Here is a 24,212-nt window from a genome sequence, read left to right as displayed (position 1 = left end):
TATATATATATATACCTGTCTCCTGTCTTCTCACATCAGTTGACTCATAACATTAATACTCTGTAAGTCATCTGATTTGTTTTTCGACATTTTGGTTTGTTTGCGCTCTCTAAATTGTGTTAGTGCTATTCCAGGACTCTATTACATCTTTTTCTCATAACAACTTTATGGCAATGTATGACTTTTATTTATTATTTTTTAATTTAACACACACACACACACACACACACACACACACACACACACACGAAAGAGAGGATATATACATAAAAAGAACGTACTGTCACTGCTAACACCATCGATATGATTGCCAATTTATATTGTTAAAATGTTGTGCGTAATTTTTTTTAAATTTTTTCATTATGTTTTTTTTGCGTTTATGATGTATTACGACTGAAGAAGTCTCAAGTTAGAGACAAAACGTTTCGTTTTTCCATGTAATTGATATTTTGCTTAATATATAATCACAAACTTCATATTTGCTCGATTTTGACTTTTTACCTATCTTGTTTGATATCATATCGATATTTGTTTAAATCTTTTTCTGAAGTTTTAGCTCCGTACAAAGCCAATGTACACTGCACTCCAGCATTGACAATTGTCATTAAATCATTGTGTTCTTTAACAACTTTAACGGCGTTTTGTAAATCCAAGCAATTTTCTACTATTTTACAGAATTTGATTTTACTTTTATTGAAAAAAGATGAAGTAGTGTCACAACCTGTGTAGCTATGTAAAAAAAAATATTATCTTTGCATTTTGGAAACTTTTGATCTAAACTTTTGGAGCTGAACACTTTACTGTAAACGTTACCTTTACCAATTTTTAAAAATAAAGTTTCTTTTTCATTTGAATTTAGACTGCATAATAAAGACAAGAACGTTTATATCTTCCGAAACAACAAAGGCGAGTAATTTTTGGTTTAGTGCAGTATTTACAATTAATCTGTCTGCGTCACATTTTCTTTCAATTGAACCAATATTGAAAGCAAAATACAATAGAAAATTAAGCTGTCAGTGCGGCAATTTGTTTGATCCTTCTTGAATAAAATGCATCGATGCATGAAGAAATGAAGAACGCGCGCGCGCGTTCGCTCCGTTCGAAGAATAAAAACTCAAGATCAGCAAATGCGCGCTACTCGAAGTTGCATCACGTGTAATTAATCTACAGTAAGGGAGACCGGGGCTAATTGTGACACAGGGTTAGTTGTCAAAGTGCTATTATCTTGCTTACTAAATCTTGGAAAATATTTTTCTTTTTATTGCAAGTTGCTACTAGTTGTGTTAGTAACGTGTACAAAAGAACTTTTCTTAAAAACATTATATATGATATTTACGAACACTTTTGTAAAACTGAATATGGCAAGTAGATTTTTCTGAATTAATAATAACAAAAAGAAGATTCTTCGGGCTCAGGAGAAGCTTTAAACTAATGAATAAAATAAATTGGATTGTAAGAGCCGTTTGCAGGATGTTGTGCAGAGAATGTGCTTAAATATATATATATGTATTCACATGTACACTTCGAAATAATTTTTTTCCTCCATATAGGATGCTGGATTTGCATCACATATATATAAAGGACCCCGTATACCCCCCTAACTAATTTTTAAAATATTGCAAACAAACTCCGCAGCCAGAAGTCGAAACTGGGATCTCCGGCTTTCCGGGCCGTCGCCTTCCCTGTTAGGCTACCGAGACACTTGGAATTTGTCTGGCAATACTTAGCACATCTATCGAATATTAATCTGATAATAACGCCATCTTCCACCAGCGTAAATTTTACAGGGTCATCGAAAAGTATCAAACCTCCTTAATATCTTCAGTTAGAATGCATTTTGGAGAAAATGTCCAATAGCAAAGTTGTATGGTTTCAAGCGAGGAGTAAGATGATGATCTTGACTTTGATCTTGACCATGTCCTTTAAAATCATTTTAAGGTCAACCTTATTTTTTTAAATAGAATCCTCTACATTTTATTGCATATTTTTATAGCTTATCTCGAGAGCTTTCCAAAACACTATAATAAAATATTTTTTTATTAAGTACTTTTTGAGTTATAAAGGTTTGAAATTAACAATTTGTTAAGTGGCGTGATTCCGGCCAGTTAAGGCAAGAGTGGCGTGTGGGTCCGGCCAGTTAAGGCAAGAGTGGCGTATGGATCCGGCCAGTTAAGGCAAGAGTGGCGTGTGGGTCCGACCAGTTAAGGCAAGAGTGGCGTGTGATATCGGCCAGTTAAGACAGGAGTGGCGTGTGGGTCCGGCCAGTTAAGACAAGAGTGGCGTGTGGGTCCGGCCAGTTAAGACAAGAGTAGCGTGTGGGTCCGGCCAGTTAAGGCAAATTTCATTCCAATTGGTCAGCTTGGGCAAAATATTCAATTGTATCAAACACTTTACAACAAATGTTCAAATTGTTGCCCTTCAACAGCCTGGCAATGTGCTAATCTGTTATAAACAGCTGAAACCGCATTCCGGTACGTTTCTGGCGGTATTAGTTCTATCTCTCGAGTTATTCTCCCTCTTAAATCATCTAAATCTTGAGGCTTGGTGGCAGAAACTTTACTTTTTAAGTAACCCCACAAAAAAAGTCAAGTGGGGTCAAGTCCGGAGACGGAGGTGACCACTCAATATGACCCCTTCGCCCTATCCACCTGTCCTGAAAGACCTCATTCAAATATTGACGGACACCATAATGAGGTGGAGCTCCATCTTGTTGGAAATAAATTTAATCCATATTTCCACCAGCTATGTCTCGAATAGCTGGAACACTTTGTTCGAGAAGCATGACTGTGTATACCTGTGCTGTCAAATTGCCTTCAATAAAAAAAGAGCCAACTGGTCTACCATTAAGAATACCAGCCCATACGTTAACTTTTTGTGGATATTGGGTATGATTGTTTCTTTTCCAGTGAGGATTAACGTCACTCCACCAGTACCTACAATTGTGTCTATTTACATTTCCAGTCAGTTCAAATGTTGCCTCATCAGAGAAAACAATATTATTAAGTAATAGAAGATCGTCGACAAAATTATCTCCATCATAAGATCACAAAATTCGATGCGTCTATCAAAATCGTCTTCGGACAACTCTTGGCACAAATGGAGTTTGTATGGATGCCATTTATTCAATTTTAAAATTTTACTGACAGATGCATGACCGATTTCGTGTTCTTGGGCAACGCGATTGATGGAAATATGGGGATTTTCAACGAAAGACTGTAAAACATCTAATGCCTTATGATTATTTGTTGCTGTTTTACGTCTACCAGATCTTGAACGGCTTTTAACGTTACCAATGTCCTCGAAACGTTGAATAGTACGGATTACAGTACTTTTAGAGATCCTATTATTTTCATTCCAAAAATTGTCATTAAATAATCGCGTTACTGTTTTATACTCTCTTTGTTGATATCCCCATCCTCGCATCATTAACAGTGTTATTTGATCTTTTTCAGAAAGCTCCGCCATTCTTAATTAGAGCAAAGAAGAATTAATCAGGTAAGTAATAGGAAATTGATCTAAATAATTAAGTAGAGAAAAGTACTAATTATTAAGTGTTGGTCCAACTATTGATTTGTTTATTTCAACCAGCTCTAGCAAAAAGCTCGTTGAGCAACTGAAAATCTAATAAATCAATTAATAATATTTACGAAAATTTTCTGGGCTATTAGAAACAAAATGAAGATGTTTGAGACAATCAATTGAAGCGCAATGACTTCTTTTGTTACAGAAAAAATTTTTGGGGCTATTTGTTTTTGTCCACGAAGAACTGCTGCTCGCTAAGAAAAAGACAGCACTGCATCAAAGATTAAAATCAGTGATCTTTATTGTTTGCTCAAGAGCTCGTACATTGGTGCCTGCGAGATTGAGAGAATAAAGATCGGCCCCGCCAACGCTTTCGGGCAGATTCCCGCTAACGCCTTCGAACATCACGCATTCGAGCAACTTCTCGCGATCACTTTCGGGCAGTTTTCCGCCGTAGCCTACTAGCATAACCGCTTGAAGCCGTACAACTTTGCTATTGGACATTTTTCCAAAATGCATTCTTACTGAAAATATTAAGGGGATCCGACACTTTTTGATTAATGTATTTTCTTTAAACCAATTAATTGGTCTCATTATTCCGCGCACAAAAGTATTAAGATTATGATTACTAAAAACTAAATAATATTTTACAAGATATTTTACATTTTATGTCAAAAAATTGTTAACTTCAAATTTTTATAACTCGAAAAGTACTTAATGAAAAATGTTTTATTATAGTGTTTTGGAAAGCTCTCGAAATAAGCTATAAAAATATGCAATAAAATGTAGGGAGTTCCATTAAAAAAAATAAGGTTGACCTTGAAATGACCTTAAAGGATATGGTCAAGATCAAAGTCAAGGTCATCATCTTACTCTTCGCTTGAAACCATACAACTTTGTTATTGGACATTTTGTCCAAAATGCATTCTAACTGAAGATATTAGGGGGGTCCGATACTTTTCGATGACCCTGTATATATTCAAGCACATTCTCTGCACAACATCCTGCAAACGGCTCTTCCAACCCAATTTATTTTATTCATTAGTTTATAGATTTTTCTGATCTCGATTCTTTAGTAATTTCATTGGTTTTAAAATGTCTAATTGCAATTTTATTTTATGTATAAGAAATATGGTAGTTTTCAATAAGTTTTCCTATATTTATTTAATCGTCATCGCATCGCAGTTTATAAATATAATATTTTTTATTTAAAATAAACGTTTGGGATAAATTGACTCAAATTGAGACGGAATAAGTTGTCACACGGTGAGCATGCGTGAAGAAGTAATCGTCATGCGTCGTTATAACTTTTTCAGTATCTGTCATTGTTTTTTTATTAAAAATTAGGTTACTAATTATGTTTTATTTATTTGTTTTATAGTTTCTAACTGATTTAGTATTGTGAAATCACTTAAAGTTGTTTTATATATATATATGATTATTGATATTGTATAAATACTTTATACTTAATGTATAATGTTATGTACTCTCAATAAATTTAATAAAATAAAAAACAGAAATTTTATATTTTATTGTTTCTCTGTATAAAAGACATGTGACAATTAACCCTGGGTATGGGGCAGGTTGACAAATCTGCGCGATTGTATTTAACATTAAAATACTCTTTTGTGTAAAGATATATAAGAATAACATTTGTTTTTTCTTAAAGTTAAAGGATGTGACTATTATATAATGGACCCAATATTCCATAATATTGCGTACATTTTTTTTTACAATCTATTTTGAATGTTACTTTGTGCCCCGGTCTCCCCTACTTGGAATCGCGACTATAAACGGCGACTATAAGGAATTCGTTGTGACATTTCGAGATGGTGTATACTATTCATCACGTGTATTTAAATGGGATTAGGATTGAACTCATTATAACACCCTACAACAGCTCCACTAATAAACGGCCTATTATTAGAATAGATATTTTAATTAACAATTCATTAATAGTTTCTTAAAAAAATAAAATTATATTTTAACATTATGTTAATATACAAAGTACAAAGTAATATTACGTTACTGAAACAAAAAATGCATGGTCATATATAAACAAAATTCAATTCAAATGAATTTACTAATCATTTATTAATGATTAATTATCAATGTACTTCCAAAGAAAACATTTTTAATGATCTTATAAAAATTTTTCAAATTGATAGTGATTGTCTCATTAAATAATATTAAAATAATTGACAGTAATAACATTGAATCTACAAACAAATTTCCGAATGTTTTGAGGTTATTTTATATCATATCATATTACTACGTATTTATTAATTGAGCATGCCTTTAAATATAAAATTATTTATCATACCTTTATACGCGTAAAAAACGTATTATTTTCACATTTATGAGCCCTTTTAGTTGAGTGATGCTAAAAAAAACAACTATGAAAAGTTAAAAATCAAAATCAAAACACGAGACAGAAAGCTAACCGTTTACTATAGTACGTGTTACTCCATCGTACCGTTTCCTATCCTACATTTAATTGTAAGTATACGCATACATACGCACATACGCAGGCGCGCGCCTGCTTTCGAAACTTAAAGTAGGTATAAAAATGACCCATTGAATTTTGACTTCCATGTACTAAGCATGTAACGTTATATATCCTATAATTTTTTGATTTTCAAAAAAATCCACAATTTTTCATAAAAATGTTATAAACAATAAGTAAAACAGTTATAAAAATTCAACCAAAGCATACATTGAAAGACAAAAACCTTAGTTACAACTTCTGTGTATTTAGAACATTAAAAAAAATTTTTATATTTAGTAACAGACGATTAAGTATACTGAAAATTTCATCATTTTCAAGACAAAATAATTCTTTTATTGGTTTTTCATAAATAAAACATTGAAATTGTTATTTTTTGATAAAATAAATTATGATATCTTAAAGTATATGTTTTCAGCTTTATAAATGTATCACCGACTGAGTGTCAATAAGTAGATTACATCTATTGTTATTATTGATTGAAGTTGTGCATCAAAAAGATAAAATTAGTTTTTCTTATTAAATATCCGAAATAAAAGATGCATATTAAAGAAAACATTTTTTAAATGTTTTTCAATATATACATCTTAGAAATTATTATTTTAGAAAACCAATCCACGATTTCACCTTACAATTGTTTTTTTTTCAACGATTTACAGCTAATTTACTGAAATAAGGGATAATCTACTAATTAATAAACTTTCTAAGTTCATAATAATTGTTAAAATATGTTGTAGGACATTTAAATACATGGATCGAACAAGTAAAGTGTTCTTCTTCAATATGCATTTTGATTTTTTATATTTATTTTTTCAATTAAAAGTTACAGCAGTTTTTGTACAGAACACGCGTTACTTTTGGCTCAAAGTACGGTCTTCGCACGTGCTGTGCAGCCATCAATTGGACCTCACTTAACAAATGCATATCTCTAAGGGATTTAATCGTACAAAAAAATTTATACGAAACTAATTTTTATAAAAGGTTAATTTCCGAAACAATACACATAAAAAAACAATCACATGGCCTTAACTTAATCACAGACACTGATTTACTTGACAAATCCTATTTTAATCTACTAGACAACTTGATGACATTCAAATTTTAATCTTCAACGTATTTATTTTCTTGACTTTAACCGTAGTGGGGCGATGGATGTTTGTGTGTATATATATTCGGCTGTCTTTATCGTGTTTCCAGCGTTTGATTTGTGACTTCAATATGTAAGTATGTTTGCCTCTTTCGTGCGTGATAATATAAAGTGATAACACTACATTTTCGGAATTAATTACAGTTTTGGCGTCGCACGTATGTACTAATGTGTGGGATATGTCATCAATTAAAGTTCAACTGTTTCAAGAATGACTTTATGTGTAATAACTGCGCCTCCGATTAGTGACATGTAAGACCGATTTTATAATGTATAATACTGAAGAAGACNCAAGTAGAGTCGAAACGTATAAATTGTTGATATATTGTTTTAATATTAATAAAAAATAACTTCAGATTTTTGCTCATTAATTTGGCCTGTTTATATTATTTTTATTATTGTGATTTATTTATTTAGATAGTAGAAAAAAAACTACTTTCAAACTTTTCATGAATACATTTTATCAGCATTTTTTTCATGTTAGTTTTAGAAAACTACACTGTTCCTACTATTTTTTATATTCTTGGATAATCTTTTAAAAAATTCATTTAAAAAAAATTATTTTTTATTTTCTTGGATAATCTTTTAAAAAATTCATTTAAAAAAAATTATTTTTTATTTTCTTGGATAATCTTTTAAAAAATTCATTTAAAAAAAATTATTTTTTATTTTCTTGGATAATCTTTTAAAAAATTCATTAAAAAAAAAGAAACAAATAAAAGAAAAACGTCAAGTACACACGGTACTCGTATTTTTAAGTAAAAAATACGAATTTCTCAAATCCAAACTCTTATTTTTCAAATAAAAATTCAAATTTTAAGTAATAATTTATTTCTTATTTTTTATCTCGCTAGATAATACCTCTCTAAAAGGAAAGTATATATTTTTGTATATTACATAAAAACTCTTCTTCTACAAAATCTATTCTATAAAAAAAGTGATACCAAAACTGCAAAAGCACAAAGTGAACTATTGTATGTAGTTACATCGTTGTAAATTACAAAACAATAAAAAAATAATTGTGTGAGTACTTACTTGTGTGAGTACGTACTTGTTACATTATTAAGTATAACACAACAGTATTTTATAAATTTAATTTTTAGATCGCTGGTATCTTTTCATTAAAAATATGGTATTTTTTCGCAATATTTGTATATAAATTGAGTTTATTATATTGCATGAAGTGTTTTAGGTTTCACCCTCCGATTTGCACCAGGTCGGCGAGGAAATGAAAATTATAAAATTTTCAAATGGTAAAATTTTTAAATTTTGAAAAATGGTGTTTCTAAGGATTTTCCATATTGCTAATGACGTTTTTTAAGTCGATTTGTAAAACTTTTCCAATACAGTAGCATTATTACCAAGCTAATCATTTATAAATAAATTTTGTGCCTCGAATTACGGCGAATTCAAAAATTAAACTGCATTATTTAACAACATATTTAGATTTTCTACATACTTTTTTCACAACTCCGATAAAAGAAAACTCTTGTCCAAAATACAATATAATAATAACGTCTCCATAGCGATGCCACACGGCATCATGCCGGCGGTCTAAAAGTTCAAAATATAAATTTATATAAATATGTATTAAATGTATTTACTATGTTATTTAAAATCTATGTTTGATAAATTAAACGTAGAAAAACAAAGTTTACAAAAACTATTCTATAAAATAATCGCTAACAAAATGTAAATGCAAACTAAAGAACTGATATCAAAACTTAGCGCCACCTAAAATTTTAAATATAAATAATATAATGTTCAAATAGATATTATAGAAAAACTATAATATAGTAAAACGTCTATGATAATTACTGAGTATAAAGGATTAAGATCCGCGATAATCTTGACATATGTTGTAAAGGGCACTCTCCCAGTCAGAAATCGACGTCGATCAACTGTAGATCGACTAGTATAATCGACGTCGAATCGACGTCGATTCGACAAGGTATTTCTGACTGGGTCTTCTGATTAGTGGTTTTCAAGAGGTTTTAGGCGTCGCTCATTGTTCATTAAAAAGTTATTAATCAAAACTTTTTGAAAAACACGACCTTTCTTGTCAGTAATAATATGTAGAATACAATAATAATATGTAATAATATGTAGAATAATGAAATGAAATACACATTTGCTCTCAGTTATCATTTTTAGGAACACATTCTGAGTTGCTGATACAATATTATACATATATATAAGCAGTATTGTTAACTATACCTTTTTAAAAAAAGGTAAAAAAGTGCGCCAAGTACACGTACACACACGTATTACTTTAAATTAAAATTCTAAACTCAAACTAGTATTTATAAAAAAATATATTTTAGTTTTACTATAAAACATCATTTTCTACAAAACTTACGCTACAAAAGAAGCGATATAAAAAAGTAGCGTCAAGTACACTTAAAAAACTTATTAAAAACATTATAAAAAAATAAAACGTATACAATTATTGTATTAATAGTTAGACTTTGCTTTTGTAAAAAGTCGAAATATAAAAAATAATTAAGACAAACAAACTTGGCGTGGCTGCACCTCAGTTAGTGAATAAAATGTGTTTATCATGAACGTGTACATGAATCTGATGATAACTAATCAGTAATGTTTTATTAAATAACACTTTTTCTGAAGCATTACTGTTATACATAAATAATAGGTACTTGTGTTTTAATGTTAGAGTAATTTATTAATTTATTAATAAATTTTAATAAATTTTAATAAATTTTGTAATTCTCATATTCTTTAGCATATTTAAACACAGTGTTATATACTTCAAGTAAATTATAACAAATTGTTTGTTTTCATGTACACATAGACTTAATCGTCAATGTAAAAATAAAGATTTATTTTATATAAATACTTTCAGAGAAATAGCATTGTTCTCTCTAAACCAGAGGAAAAGTGAAAATCTTATCAAAAGTTTGCATTTGCTTAATGTAAGAATTTCACTTTTAGTGCAATGCTGATTGGTTTAGTTTTGATAGTCAAAGTTACATACATGACATAAAATAAATTGTAAATAGCTTGCACGCGCGCAGATAAAACATGTCTGCTGTAGTTTTGGTGCAGTCACGCAAAGTTTGTTTGCCTTAATTATTTTTTATATTTTGACTTTTTACAAAAGGCAAAAGCAGGAAGCAAAGTCTATCTATTGACAAAGGCAAAGGCAAAGTCTACCTATTGATACAATAATTTTATTTAAAAAATTTGAATTCCCAACAAATTTCGGGTAACGGAAAGAAAAACTTATTTGTGATTACATAAATGGCTTGTCACAAGGAATTTCCAAGTTTTTGAAGAGAGGAGACAAAACTTTGTTAGCGTACAAGAGTCTGAACAAATTGAATAGATTTATCAAAACTGTTAAAGATTCCATTGAATATAAACAAAAGAAAAATGTAGTATACCATTTGCAATGTAATAATTGTGATGCTTCTTATGTGGGTCAGACCAGGAGGAAGCTCAAAACGAGAGTTGCGGAACATAAAAATCAAATTAACCATCGTACTGAGAGTGCTTCTGTCGTCACACAACATCGAATCAATACGGATCATAATTTTAATTGGCAAAATACCAAAATTTTAGACTCAGAAAAATCATTTTATAAAAGGTTCGTGTCCGAAATGATCCATATTGAACTACGGGATCATTGAATTAACGTTATGTATGATAAACTAAAGCCTTATTTCTCTTTTTGGAGCTGTATAAAGCGACATAGGCATTCCTGCGATGTTTGCGTATGATATGCGAAAAGTAAGGGGGGAGGGGGGGGGGAAAATGTTATTCGGAATAGTAGCGTTGTTAAGGATGTAGCTCAGTCAGCGGCCGTCGCGCTAGTTGTTTGTTCGTGTCTCGTTAGCACCGAGACTTTCGTATCGCGTGTTGTTGGCGACGTTGCGCGCCTGATAGACTGAGTTCTTCCTATACCTACGAGCCTTCCTGTGTCAAATCTTGTAATTTGGGGTACGCGTTATCAACTCCTTGCGTTAGATTGTTTAATATAATCTATAATTATTATATGTGTAATTATTATATGTAGTACACTGAAGAAGACTCAAATTAGGGTCGAAAAGTCTGTCAAGTTTTTTAAAATAAAGAAGTTTATTGACACAAAGATCTGGTTATTGCCTCGAATTGGCCACTTCCCTACTATAAGTTTTCACGAGGAAGAATACAGAAGAATAATACTTTTATACTTTTTATTATTTTATAATGTTTTTAATAATTTTTTTAAATGTACACAAGTGCACTTGGTGCTACTTTTTCATATCACTTCTTTTGTAACGTAGGTTTTGTAGAAAAAAGATGTTTTATAGTAAAAATAAAATACATTTTTTTATAAATACTAGTTTAAGTTTAGAATTTTAATTTTAAAGTAATACATGCGTGTACTTGGCGCACTTTTTTATCTTTTTTTAAAAAGGTAAGTTTTTTTTAGATATCACTCCTTTTTTGTAGCATATATTCCTTGTATGTCTTAAAATAATAATATTCTACATATATATTAATGATATAAATAATATATTAATAAAAGTAAAATACATTTTGTAAATAAAATGTGCAACTTTACAGTTTTTCTGGTCTATGTCTTTTCTCTAACAACAAACCTTAATTACTTTTTGTTAAGAAAAGAATACAAACATTTGTAGTACCTCTAGGTCAGTGATATTTTTTAATTTGCATATCATCAATTTTATACCAACTAGATTTTCCTTCTCTACACATACATGTATAATGACTGTTTTCAATACACAGTCTATTATTAAATATAGCATTCATTACTTTATATACCTGTCCATCTACTGACACTTTAGTTGTTGGTACAGCACGTAAATTAAATTTGTTTGGTTGTATTACTTTATCTTTTTCTGGCGATAAAAATAGAAAATGAATGATAAGTATTTCTTTTGTTAAAGATAATTCTTTTTTAAATAGCATATTCCCTTTACAAGCTTTACATAAATCGTTATATAATTCGCACCAATGAGGAAAAATAACATCTAATAAATCGTTAAGAGCATAACTCTTTTTCTCTAAATTAATAACAGGAATTGATATCAAAATATTATTTGAGATAACTATATTTGTATATTCACAAGTTCTGCATCGTGTAGTGAAAGTTACTTGATGCTCGACTACATTTTTTATAAAATCAAATTTTGCGCAAAGAGCCAAAAGAAATTCCAATGCATCACGTTTTATATTATTAAAAAAGACATTTCCTACATATTGTCGTATTTTATATGTATTTAAGTTAGGCATGCCATTTTCATATTGATGCATTAATACAAATAAAACTTTTTCTTTATCATAATTAAATATTTGTTTTCTAATGATACTTAAATGCAAAAAAAATTGTAATACTTCATTTGCGTAAGATGAAACTGTATCTGTATTTTGGAAACCACGAATAATCCAACTAGTACTTTTCTGAACAATGTGATGTGATTCTTGTACAGAAGCAATTACTTTTGATGACGTCCATGGATTATCTTTTACTTTAGGAATCTTTTGTTTTGAAACAAGAATCATCTTTGTTTCAGGTTTATGCATTTGTTTTAACCTATTGTATTCAATAATAGCTTCTTNACTAGCTTTTACAAATGAAGGATCATAATTAATTAAATACAATCCTTCTAGAGATGTTACTCGAGGCAATGCAACATATAAATTTGACCAAGATTGAAAATAGAATTGCCTACATTGTTCTGTATGAACACATTTCGATCGATATATCGATGAGATCGAGATGCCGTTGTATACACGACCACATGCGATATATCACACGTTAACAAAACACGCAAGAACGTGGCGATGCTATACTGTTCGACGCGATCAAAAAAGGAGGTCGTCACGATGATAGACAGATCTTCTCCGTCCGCTGCAGCAATAACACGTAAAAGACCGAGTCTTAAAAATCGAATTTTCCACAAACGTTAACGTATCATTAGTGAAACCTTCAATAAACGTGATCACGTTCTCGAGGCCGAGTCTTCGGGAGTGCGTTAACGTTTTTTAGAAGCCGAGTCTTCAAACGAGACCGAGTTATCTTAAATATTATTATCTAGAAGCCGAGTCTTCTCGTCAAACAGACCGAGTTCTATATTATCGCCGTAATCAATACAACAACTAATGTAACAATAATCCTGTCAACGGAACTCTACTCTCTTTATTGTGATTCAATTTAATTGTAGTGCAATAAACGATACAATAAGATTCTTCAGTAAACCATTGTGACTCAAAAAATCCCCAGTAATCACGGAACATTAAATTTTGGTGCCTCCTGTGAGGTGCTCGCGTCATACGCGAGTAGAAGACTTATCAAGCATCGAGAGAAAGGAACAATTCCATAGCAACGATCCAAGCAGATCCTCCACGCCTGTCAACTTTTCCCGATCTTCCTCCCGAACACGCCGTTAGCAGGAACCACGACCACAAGATTCTTCACACTGCCGGCAAGTACAAATATTTCGCCGATCATATTCACCTGTGAAAACACACAACACACATAATACACGATGAGTGACAGGATCAAATTTCTCGTTCAGAAACGAACCTCTCTAAAATCTCAAATCACCGGTTTAGCGAACTTAGTCGATAAAGGTCGTTTTGATAATGCCACGTTGAAATTACGCATCTCTCGCTTAACAGAAATTTATCACGCTTATGAAGATTATAACGACGAGCTCGTATTATTAGATTCAGACGACACGCATAAAAACGAATTTACAATTGTACAAGAAAGATTTTACTCGCTTGCGGGAAAAATAGAAGGCATACTGAATCCTGTCAATATAAATGCGCACGCGAGTGGCTCTAACGACGCGACGCGCTATGACAACGCGCCTACGGTGTCGGCAAAGCGGCGATTAAAGTTACCCGAAGCATCTCTACCAATCTTCGACGGTCAATATGAAAACTGGCTGTCATTCAAAAACGCCTTTCTCACCATGATAAACGCACAACAAGATTTAACCGATGTAGACAAATTTCATTACTTAAAATCGGCATTGAAGGGGGAAGCAGCTAACAAGATAAAGATTTTTCCAATCGATGGCGCTAATTACCGTAAGGCGTGGGAATTATTGGAACGCGCGTACGAAGTGAAACGCATTTTAATCTCACGACATCTCTCACTCCTTTTAAATTTGCCTGCATTAGACAAGGAGACTACAGACGGTTTAACTAGATTAGCCGACGACGCACAACAACATGTAGCATCCTTAGCTTCGCTTGGAGTTCATATAGGGTCCGAAATGCTTGTGCATTTGTTAGAAACCAAATTGCCAAGGGTCACAGCTGAAAAGTGGGAAGAGTCTCTCGAGCGAGACGAGTTTCCGAAAATCGACGACATGTACGAATTTTTATACAAGGTCGCGGTGCGTGTGTCAAAACGTGTTCGTAGGGAAGCGATTAACGACAAGACAGAAATTCATAAAAATCCGCCACCCGTTAAAAAAAGACGAATTGATCATTCCAATCAAGCCTTTGTAATTCACGTCTCAAATAATTGTGTGATGTGTAAAAACAGACAGCATCCATTATTCAAATGTGACAAGTTTTTACGATTAAATACACCCAAACGAATTGAAATCGTAAAAAACGCAAAATTATGCTATAACTGTCTCCGTTCTCATCGAGGAAGCACATGCAGCTATTCAAATTGCAAACTTTGTCAAAAACGTCACAATACGCTGTTACATTTAGACAAATTCACAGCCGCGTCCACCACATCAACTGTAAATCAATCCGAGAAACCAGCGAAAATTGAATGACTAGTAAACGCGAAGGAAAACAAGGGGACACATTCGACGACTGCTTCGTACATGTTTACACCACAATTGATGACAAGCGCAGTAGTATATGTACGAAATCGCGATCTCCAATCAATTAAATGTCGTGTGTTGTTAGATACATGTGCTACCGCTAATTTCATATCCGAAGGATTCGCGAAACGACTAAATCTTCCGATGACGACGCACTCCTTATCAATCGGAGCTATCAACTCAATGAATACTCTTTCCAAAGGTGTCGTTCAGATTATTATTCAATCGATGTATAACGAATTCCGCAAAGGTATAACGTGTTTATGTATCCCGACGATATCAAATCTAATTCCTTCTGAAGTTTTCGCGCGAGATTCAATTAAAATACCGACTAACATCAAACTAGCAGATCCGGAGTTCCACCTACCGCGTCCTGTTGATCTGTTAATCGGATCAGGAGCAACGTTGTCGTTATTTACCGACGGTCGAATTCATTTATCCAATGACTATCGCGATCTATATCTTCAAAACACGCGGCTCGGTTGGGTCATTGCGGGCGGCACATCGCAAGGATACNCAAAAACATTTGTTTGCCAGTTGACGAGTCTAGAACGTCAGATCGCCAGATTTTGGACGATCGAAGAAACAGCCATCTACGCGACAAGATCTTCCGAGGAACACAAATGCGAGGAACATTTTATCAAACACGTCACTCGCGATAAAACTGGCCGTTACACAGTGCGGTTACCATTTCGCAATGACAACAAACGTATCGGAGAATCGCGAAATATCGCTCTCAAACGTCTATAGTCACTCGAACGTAGGCTCGACGCAGACTCAAAGTTAAAAACCGAATACACGCGGATAATTCAAGAATACTTGGATTTAAATCATATGTCTTTAGTGATAGATGATCCACTTGACAATGGATATTATATGCCTCATCATTCAGTGATCAAGGCTTCAAGCAGTACGACCAAGGTTCGCGTCGTGTTTGACGCGTCCGCGAAAACAAATACCGGAGTATCTTTAAATGACGTATTAATGGTGGGTCCGATTATTCAGGACACATTATTCGCGCACTTAATTCGATTTCGTTCGTACAGATACGTCATGATAGCCGATATAGAAAAAATGTATCGTCAGGTGTTAGTCCACGAAGAAGATCGAAAATATCAACGTATACTTTGGCGCAATGATAATCAAATACAGACACTGCAACTCAACACTCTCACATTTGGTGTATCATCATCACCATTTCTTGCCATTCGAACTATTCAAAAACTCGCCGACGACGAACGCGACAGATACCCTATCGCTTCTAAGACTCTTAAAACTGACTTATACGTGGACGATTTACTCACCGGAGCAAATACGATCAAAGAGGCTCGCACATTGCGAAACGAAATAATTGCTTTATTAGCTCGAGGCGGATTTAACATTCGACAGTGGGCGTCTAACGACGAACGCATCATCAATGATTTGAACAACAACGCACTAAAACCCGATCTCGTACTCAACAAGGAATGTTTTTTAAAAACTTTAGGCGTTTCATGGAACGCACGCAGTGACATGCTTTTCTATTCAGTGCGACCAATTGACTGTACAAAGAAAATCACGAAACGTACCATTTTCTCTGAAATTGCAAAAATATTCGACCCCCTGGGCATCCTAGGTCCCGTTGTACTATACGCAAAAAAAATAATGCAAAACCTGTGGCAATGTCGCATAAATTGAAATGATGCCGTCCCCTCTAACATTCACGACACTTGGTCAGATTTTGCAACTCGATTACATTCGCTCAATGAATTATCTATCGATCGTCCAGTGGTAGTAACCGACCCTCACGACATTCAAATCCACGGATTTTGCGATGCAAGCACCATCGGTTATGGAGCATGTTTGTATGTACGTTCACATGACAATCATAATTACGTAACGTGTCGTATACTGTGCGCTAAATCGCGAGTAGCCCCGTTAAAAACTATAACAATTCCCCGTCTAGAATTGTGCGGCGCATTATTGTTAGCCAAACTTTATCGCGAAGTAATTCGAACCATTAGATTCACGCCTAGCGCAACAGTATTGTGGAGTGATTCAACAATTGTTTTACATTGGTTAAAAACTTCACCACATATTCTGAAAAATTATGTTTCTCATCGCGTTGCACAAATACAGGAAATTACCGAAGTAAAACTGTGGCGACACGTTAAATCAAGAGATAACCCCGCGGATGCACTTTCGAGAGGCCAACTACCTAATGTTTTTCTGAATAATCAAATTTGGTTATCGGGGCCTCCGTGGTTGTTAAAGGATCAAGGCGAATGGCCGAACGAAATCATAAACTTGAATGAAACTCCGGAGGTAAAGAAAAATGTATGTCTAGTAGTGAAGGTCGATCTCAGCATCATCGAAAAATATTCGTCTTATTCAAAATTATTAAAAATCGTGGCATATTGTCTTCGTATGCGATTACAAAACAAATATCGCGGACAATTATGCGTGCAAGAGATAATCGAAGCAGAAACTAGAATAATAAAGATCGTTCAAGCATGTTGTTTTCCGCACGAGTTCAAGGATCTCAAAAATAAAAATTCAATAAATAAATGTAAAATCGCAGCACTAAACCCATTCATTGACGAAAACGGCTTGATTCGCGTTGGCGGACGGCTCAAAATGTCGAAATTAACCTTCTCTCAAAAACACCCGATTTTACTCCCAAATCGTCATTTTTTGACCGACAATATCATAAAGGAGACACACGAAAAACATCATCATACAGGCATTCAAACGACACTATATATTCTTCGACGTAAGTTTTGGATCCTCGATGGTCGCAATCAAGTGCGCAAGGTCGTGCGCGCATGTGTGCGATGCTTCCGATTCAATGCCGATACAATAAAATACAAAATGGGCAACTTACCTCAAGCACGATTAAATAACGCATTCCCTTTCTCTAACACTGGTATCGATTTTTGCGGTCCGTTTTACATCAAGGAACGGAAATATCGAAATCGAACGCGAATTAAAGTATATGTGTGCGTATTTGTGTGCATGGCGATTAAGGCGGTTCACTTCGAGGTTGTAAGCGATCTATCGACGGACGGTTTTCTCGCTGCTTTGCGACGTTTCATTTCTAGGCGAGGGATGCCAGCACATATTTATTCAGATAACGGAACTAATTTTATAGGAGCCAACAATAAATTAAAGGAATTATATGTCCTTTTAAATTCAGACGAACACCAACGCCAAATAAATCAATTCTCGATCGAACGTCGCATAACGTGGCATTTCATTCCTCCCTTAGCACCACATTTCGGCGGTTTATGGGAGTCCACAGTTAAATTATTTAAGCATCATTTCAAACGCGTAGTCGGAGAACTTTTGTTTACATTTGAAGAACTATGTACTTTCGTAGTCGAAATCGAAGGAATATTGAATTCTAGACCTATAACCTGTCTCTCATCTGATCCTAATGATCCTTTGGTATTAACACCCGCACACTATTTGATCGGCCAACCATTAATCAGTCTACCGGAGAACAATGTTTCCTCTGTCCCAGCCAACCGCCTATCCACCTGGCAACATATAACGAAGGTGCGACAGGACTTCTGGGCACGGTGGAAGCTAGAATATCTCAACGAACTCCAAGTTCGTCACAAATGGAAGACGGACGGAGAAAATGTCAATACTGGAATGATCGTCCTCCTCAAGGACAAAAACACACCGTGCATGCAATGGGCTTTAGGAAGAATAGTAAAGGTGCATCCAGGCGAAGATGGAATCGTGCGAACGGTCACAATCAAGACTGCCTCTGGAGAATTCAAACGAGCCGTCAATTGCGTGTGTCCACTCCCAATTGAACATAACACATAAAATAATCACAATCTGCACGCGAAATTATATTGCGACATCAAATAGACATCACACACACATTATGCATCATTATGTTTATATTCTACAGCGTTGTTTTATGATACAAAATAAGAACCATACATTATAGCGTCTATTATAGTGTTCTTCAAACTCAATCCTTAGCTCTTATGAATAGTAATTTCATAATTCAAGGATAATGGAAATTGTTTTCTTATAACATACGCTGTTTCCATTACATAAAATTTGACACTTACTCTCTCAATTGAAACTTGACGGCAAAAGAAAATTTAATATTTCTACATCTTTACTTGATATATCCTTAACAACAGAAATTACTTTAGCTATTGTACCATTTACACGACCTTTGCTAACATCAATAGTACGTCTTATCATAACTTTTGCTCCAATTTTAATAGCAATTCTCTTCACAAATCCGGCTGTTCTTGAAGTATAATCTTCATGATTTGACAATAGTTTTGAAACTTTTTTTCATACAAAACGGATGCAATCTATCTTCTGCAATTAATACTATTTCTTTCGCATTAATTTAATTTAGCATTGCTGCATTAAGAACATTACACATATGACAAGTAGGCAATAAACATACGGTATCCGACGGCAACTCATTAATAAAATTACATAATTCGTTCAATCTAGATTCCATAGATACACCTTTAAACGATAGTATTCTAGTTTGAAAGATTTTACAATCAGACTTAGTCACTAATTCAATACAAATTCTCGATAGTACCTCGCAATAAGATTCATCTCCTTTCTATCGCATATTGATTGTTAATTCATTGTAATCAAACAATGTAGTCCACAAGTTAATGACTTTCATCAAACCGAGATACTTATCAACCTTTTCTTTTGATAAACGTACAAAAGCAGGATCATCGTGTACAGGTGATAATTGAAGCAAATCNCCAAATAGAAGAATGTGTTTTCCACCGAACCAACCGTCATCAGTATCAATAGTGTCGAATACTTAAGCTAATCAAAGATATATGTACATACATTAAAGTCAAATTAGATATCATTGACACTTCATCAATTACAATAAGAATAACATCTTTCAAATCTGCTCGTAAAACTTTTAATACGTGATCAGATAATTGTTTATATTTAGAAATAAAAGCATGTTCAACAGGTAATTGGAATAGTCTATGAACTGTCAAGCCGTCAACGTTAAACGCTGCAATACCAGTAGGAGCTGTTATAGCAGTATTTTTGTTGAGATATTGTTTTATCCAACATTTAACAGTTTTAATTAAGGAACTTTTTCCTTTACCACGTTCTCCACTAACGTATAATCGTAATGGTGATTTATCTGTTTTTACAGTATTAACAACTTTATCAAATACACGTTTTTGATCTATATTTAATTTTGCTATCATATCACATACATCGACATCTATATTTGTTTTTTCAATGAGATCTTTAAAATCTTGCATTTCTTTATCAGCTTCTATATTTTGAATACCTATTGGATTTTCTGAATCATCTTGCGAAATATTCAGTTTTCTTAATTCGTTGTCTAAATATTCCTTAATCAACTGTTTTGCAGTTTTAAACGCTTTTTGCAATTCTTCTATTTTTTCATTGTAATGCTTCTACAAGATGTAATTTTAATTTGTGAAATGATTCTGTGTAACTATCACCTCCGTTTCTAAAATCTTCTAGTTTTCGTCATAGTTCGAACATGATAATAATGCAAAAACATCAATCTATTATTGTTGCTATTAATAAAAAAACAATAATAAATAAAAAGACAGTAATTGTTAAAACAACTTCTTATGTTATTTCTAACTGTGACAAAAATATATGTAATGTTTATTTTTTTATATTCGTTAGTGTTCTTAACACTAAATAATGATTTATACAAAACTTGTGGCTATTGGTTCAGTTATGCTCTTTACTGTATATGGTCTAGCCAAACGACGAAATGAAATAAGGTGAAAAATAACAGGTCAAAACTCTTTCTGTAAACATCTTCAAACACTAGACTCGAACGAGAAAAACACAATAATACTTTTTTTCTGCTTTTTTACCTGAATCGATTGAGAGTAAAATAAAGCCGATCGGTTTACTCATTATTAAGATATTGCTATTGAAAATCTTTCCACTCCTAAAATGCCTGAGTTTCGCGTATAAGACGTACTACCGTGCTTCTTGATTACTCAGTTGATGTTTTGGAGGGTGAAGTAGCTTATTTATATCATTCCGAGCAAAGAGAGATGGCAATTTAAAGTTTCTTAATCCGAGAGTAGTCGCGCCATTTTTTTTGGCGTACGCGGTCACCTGGGGTGTTTTTTTCACCCCAGTTAAAAATTATTTGTATTCATCACAGATTGTAAATTATTGATTGTTCTATAATTTATTAAGAACTAAGGACATTAAAGATATATATTTACTTAATATTTTCTAAAAAAAATAAAAAGAAATCAAGAAAATAAAAAACATACGAAAAAAGGATATTAAGCAGCTTATTATGACAGTTTTTTTTAATATAAAAATATTAGTTAATAAAATGTTTTTATGTTGCGGATTTTTCTATAAAATTGTATTTAAAAGTTTGTAAAAAATAGCTATTAAAAAGAAAAATCAAAAATATTATATAATATTCATTTTGGAGCAACTTAAAATAAGGCTAAATCGCTATCATATAAATTTATGTATTTTATGTTTGCTGTTCTAAAAGTATTATAAAAGTAGTTTATTTTTATATTTATAATAGTAATAATAGTGGTTAAGTATTATTATATATTTGCTTATTATGTTACATAAAAATAACTTACCTTGTTATATTAAAATAAAGTAGTTTTAAATAAAAAATCAATATATAGTAATCTTTATATAAATATTAGAAGAAAATAAAATTTTATATAAAATAAATTTTATATAAAATTTATACATTAAAAAGTAACAAAACAAAAATAATTTTTAAAGTTTGAAAATATTTTTTAATTTATAGACAGCTGTAGGTATTAGCTTCTACTAGATTTTAGTGAATAATTTATTCGCTAAAAGAATCCTTTTCTATACAGGTTGAACAAATATTTTCTATATATTTCTTACACAGTAGTAATGAATTCATCCTCCAAAGTTTATGGCTTGTATAAAAATTTAAATCTTATACAAACTACAAAGTTTTTTTTAACAATTTATTATTTGTTATTTTCTAATAGTTAGTTTTCTTATTGTATTTTATATTAATTGTTATACCTATATATTATTATTTATTTATTTATTCTAATATAAGTATTCATAACGTCATTTTATGTTATTTTCAACTCATTATTATTTCAAATTTATACTTTATACTCTACCAAATTCGAACTTGTATAGTTACACAAGCAGTCAGCTGGTGTGTTTTCTACATCCTAGCAAGTTTCAATAGCTTTGTACTACCATATGACATGAACACTTTCTATTGTGCAGATTATGTTTCGAAAGGTTTGATTGAAAGGTAAGTGTGGATTCCCGATCTGTAAAAAGAACTGCTGTGACGTGAGCTTCATTTTTCCGACGCTGGGGTGTAAAACACACCCCGGGTGACTACTGCTGAGTTAACAAGGATAAATATTTAGAAAAACGGACATAGCCCCGATGACTTTGACATATGTTGTCAAGGATATATTCCTGAGTAACAATCGAAAGGTTTTAGCCGTCGCTCGCTTTTCATAAAAAAGTTATGATCCTAAAATTTGTATTGAGATTATGTATACTGTCTACATATATTGTCTATATACACTTAAATATGTATGTTTTTATACATTCACAAAGAAAATATTACAAGTACCTTTAATTATTTATTGGATATAATCTGCTTATTATTTCAAAAAAAGAAGAAACATTCACGTACTATGAGTTGTAAGCGTGTAGGCAGGGGGGCTTTGCCTCCTGCATTGTCCTTCCGAAAAACTTAACCTAACCTAACCTACCCCAACCTGTGTTACTATAGTATCATTAAGAATGAGTGAGGTTTTTTCGAGAAAGAAAGGCGAGAAGGAGAAGCGAAGCCCTCCCCCTGTGTACGATAGTGTGTGATACAAACGAAATATTTACTTCTCACATGTACATGGTGAAAAACGAAAGTTCAATTCAGAAATTTGATTTGTTTATAACTTTTTAATAAACAATAAGCAACTAAAACTTTTTGATTGTTACTCAGAGATATGTCCTTGACAACATATATGTTAAAGTCAAAGTTATCGGGACTGAGTCCATTTTTCTAAACATTTACAATAAGAAAAAATAAAGAACGACTTTCGATTAAATGTCGCTTTATGTCAAAAGTGTGTACGTAGTTTTTTCGGTGAGGAGGTGCAGGGGAAGAACAAAGTTAGGTTAGGTTACTCTCCTTGCGGGAAGCGGAGTTCCTCCCTGCCTACACGCTTACACACGAACAAAATTGCAACTCTTGATAGTTTTCAACGGTCATTTTTGTGAATATATTTTTTATGAATAACTTTTTAATGAAACAATAAGCGACGCCTAAAACCTCTTGGAGACTACTCATGGGAGTGCTCTTTACAACATGTCAAGGTCTCATCGGACTTTACTCCTCCATACTCAATAATTACCGCGTCGATTATCCGAAACGTTGATTATTTGAATTTGAATAATCCGAATAAAGAATGAGTTATATATTTACGTATTTAAACTACGCATTTCACATTGTTTATGCTTTGGGACACATATCCTACCTGCTTTAAATGTCCAAGTTTAGTATCTTGTCTGAATTTAGTACGTTCATATGTGTAGATTTTATTCATACAATGAATGTAAAAAAAAAGAATAGTGCTGAAATTAGAAGATACATAAGTTGAACACTCTTGAACGTTTAAAAAAAGATGAAAGTACTTCTAATTTAGCAAAAGAATATAATGTTAGAAGATCCACAATTAGCAACATTAAAAATAATGAATTAAAATTGTTTATCTTTAAACACACAAAGTAGATATTAAAAGCAATTTTTGTTCCCGTAAAAGTTTAAAAACGGCAAGTGATGATAAATTTGATCACGCAATGTACAAGTGAATCTTACAAAAGCAAAGCACTGGAATACTAATAGTAGGTCCATTAATTCAAGAAAAGACTCTTGAATATATAAAAGACTAGTGAATATAAAATTATAAGTAAAAGATGGTAATAAGAATCTTAAGGTATACTACCCCAGGCAACCAGCTGACGTTATAATGACGTTAATATAAAGTCAGTTTTTGACCAGTTCGACGTTAGTTTATGACGTGATATTAACGTAATGACGACGTGAGTTTGTCTCGTCAAAAATGACGTCATGTTAATGACGTTTCCTTACGTCATTAATCTGACGTAACGTGATTAACGTGAAAAAAACTAATGGCACATCGTAAGAGGGGAATTAATTCGAGAT

At 32.6% G+C, this 24,212-nt stretch overlaps 1 protein-coding gene across 1 annotated transcript; it reads left to right on the top strand.

Annotated features, from left to right (window-relative positions):
- Positions 1-15,181: 15,181 nt before the first annotated feature.
- Positions 15,182-18,814, top strand: LOC109861991. Its single transcript, XM_020441872.1, has 3 exons — positions 15,182-15,707; positions 15,843-16,562; positions 16,944-18,814. Exons 1-3 carry the CDS (start codon positions 15,182-15,184, stop codon positions 18,812-18,814), a joined length of 3,117 nt encoding a protein of 1,038 aa, XP_020297461.1.
- The last annotated feature ends 5,398 nt before the right edge of the window (positions 18,815-24,212 follow it).

The sequence above is a fragment of the Pseudomyrmex gracilis genome, unplaced genomic scaffold, assembly GCF_002006095.1.
Source record: "Pseudomyrmex gracilis isolate BER0280 unplaced genomic scaffold, ASM200609v1 scaffold_1237, whole genome shotgun sequence".
In the NCBI taxonomy this organism is placed as follows: Eukaryota; Metazoa; Arthropoda; class Insecta; order Hymenoptera; family Formicidae; genus Pseudomyrmex; species Pseudomyrmex gracilis.
The sequence above is the reverse complement of the archived record's forward strand: the minus strand, read 5'-3'. Positions and strand labels throughout refer to the sequence as shown.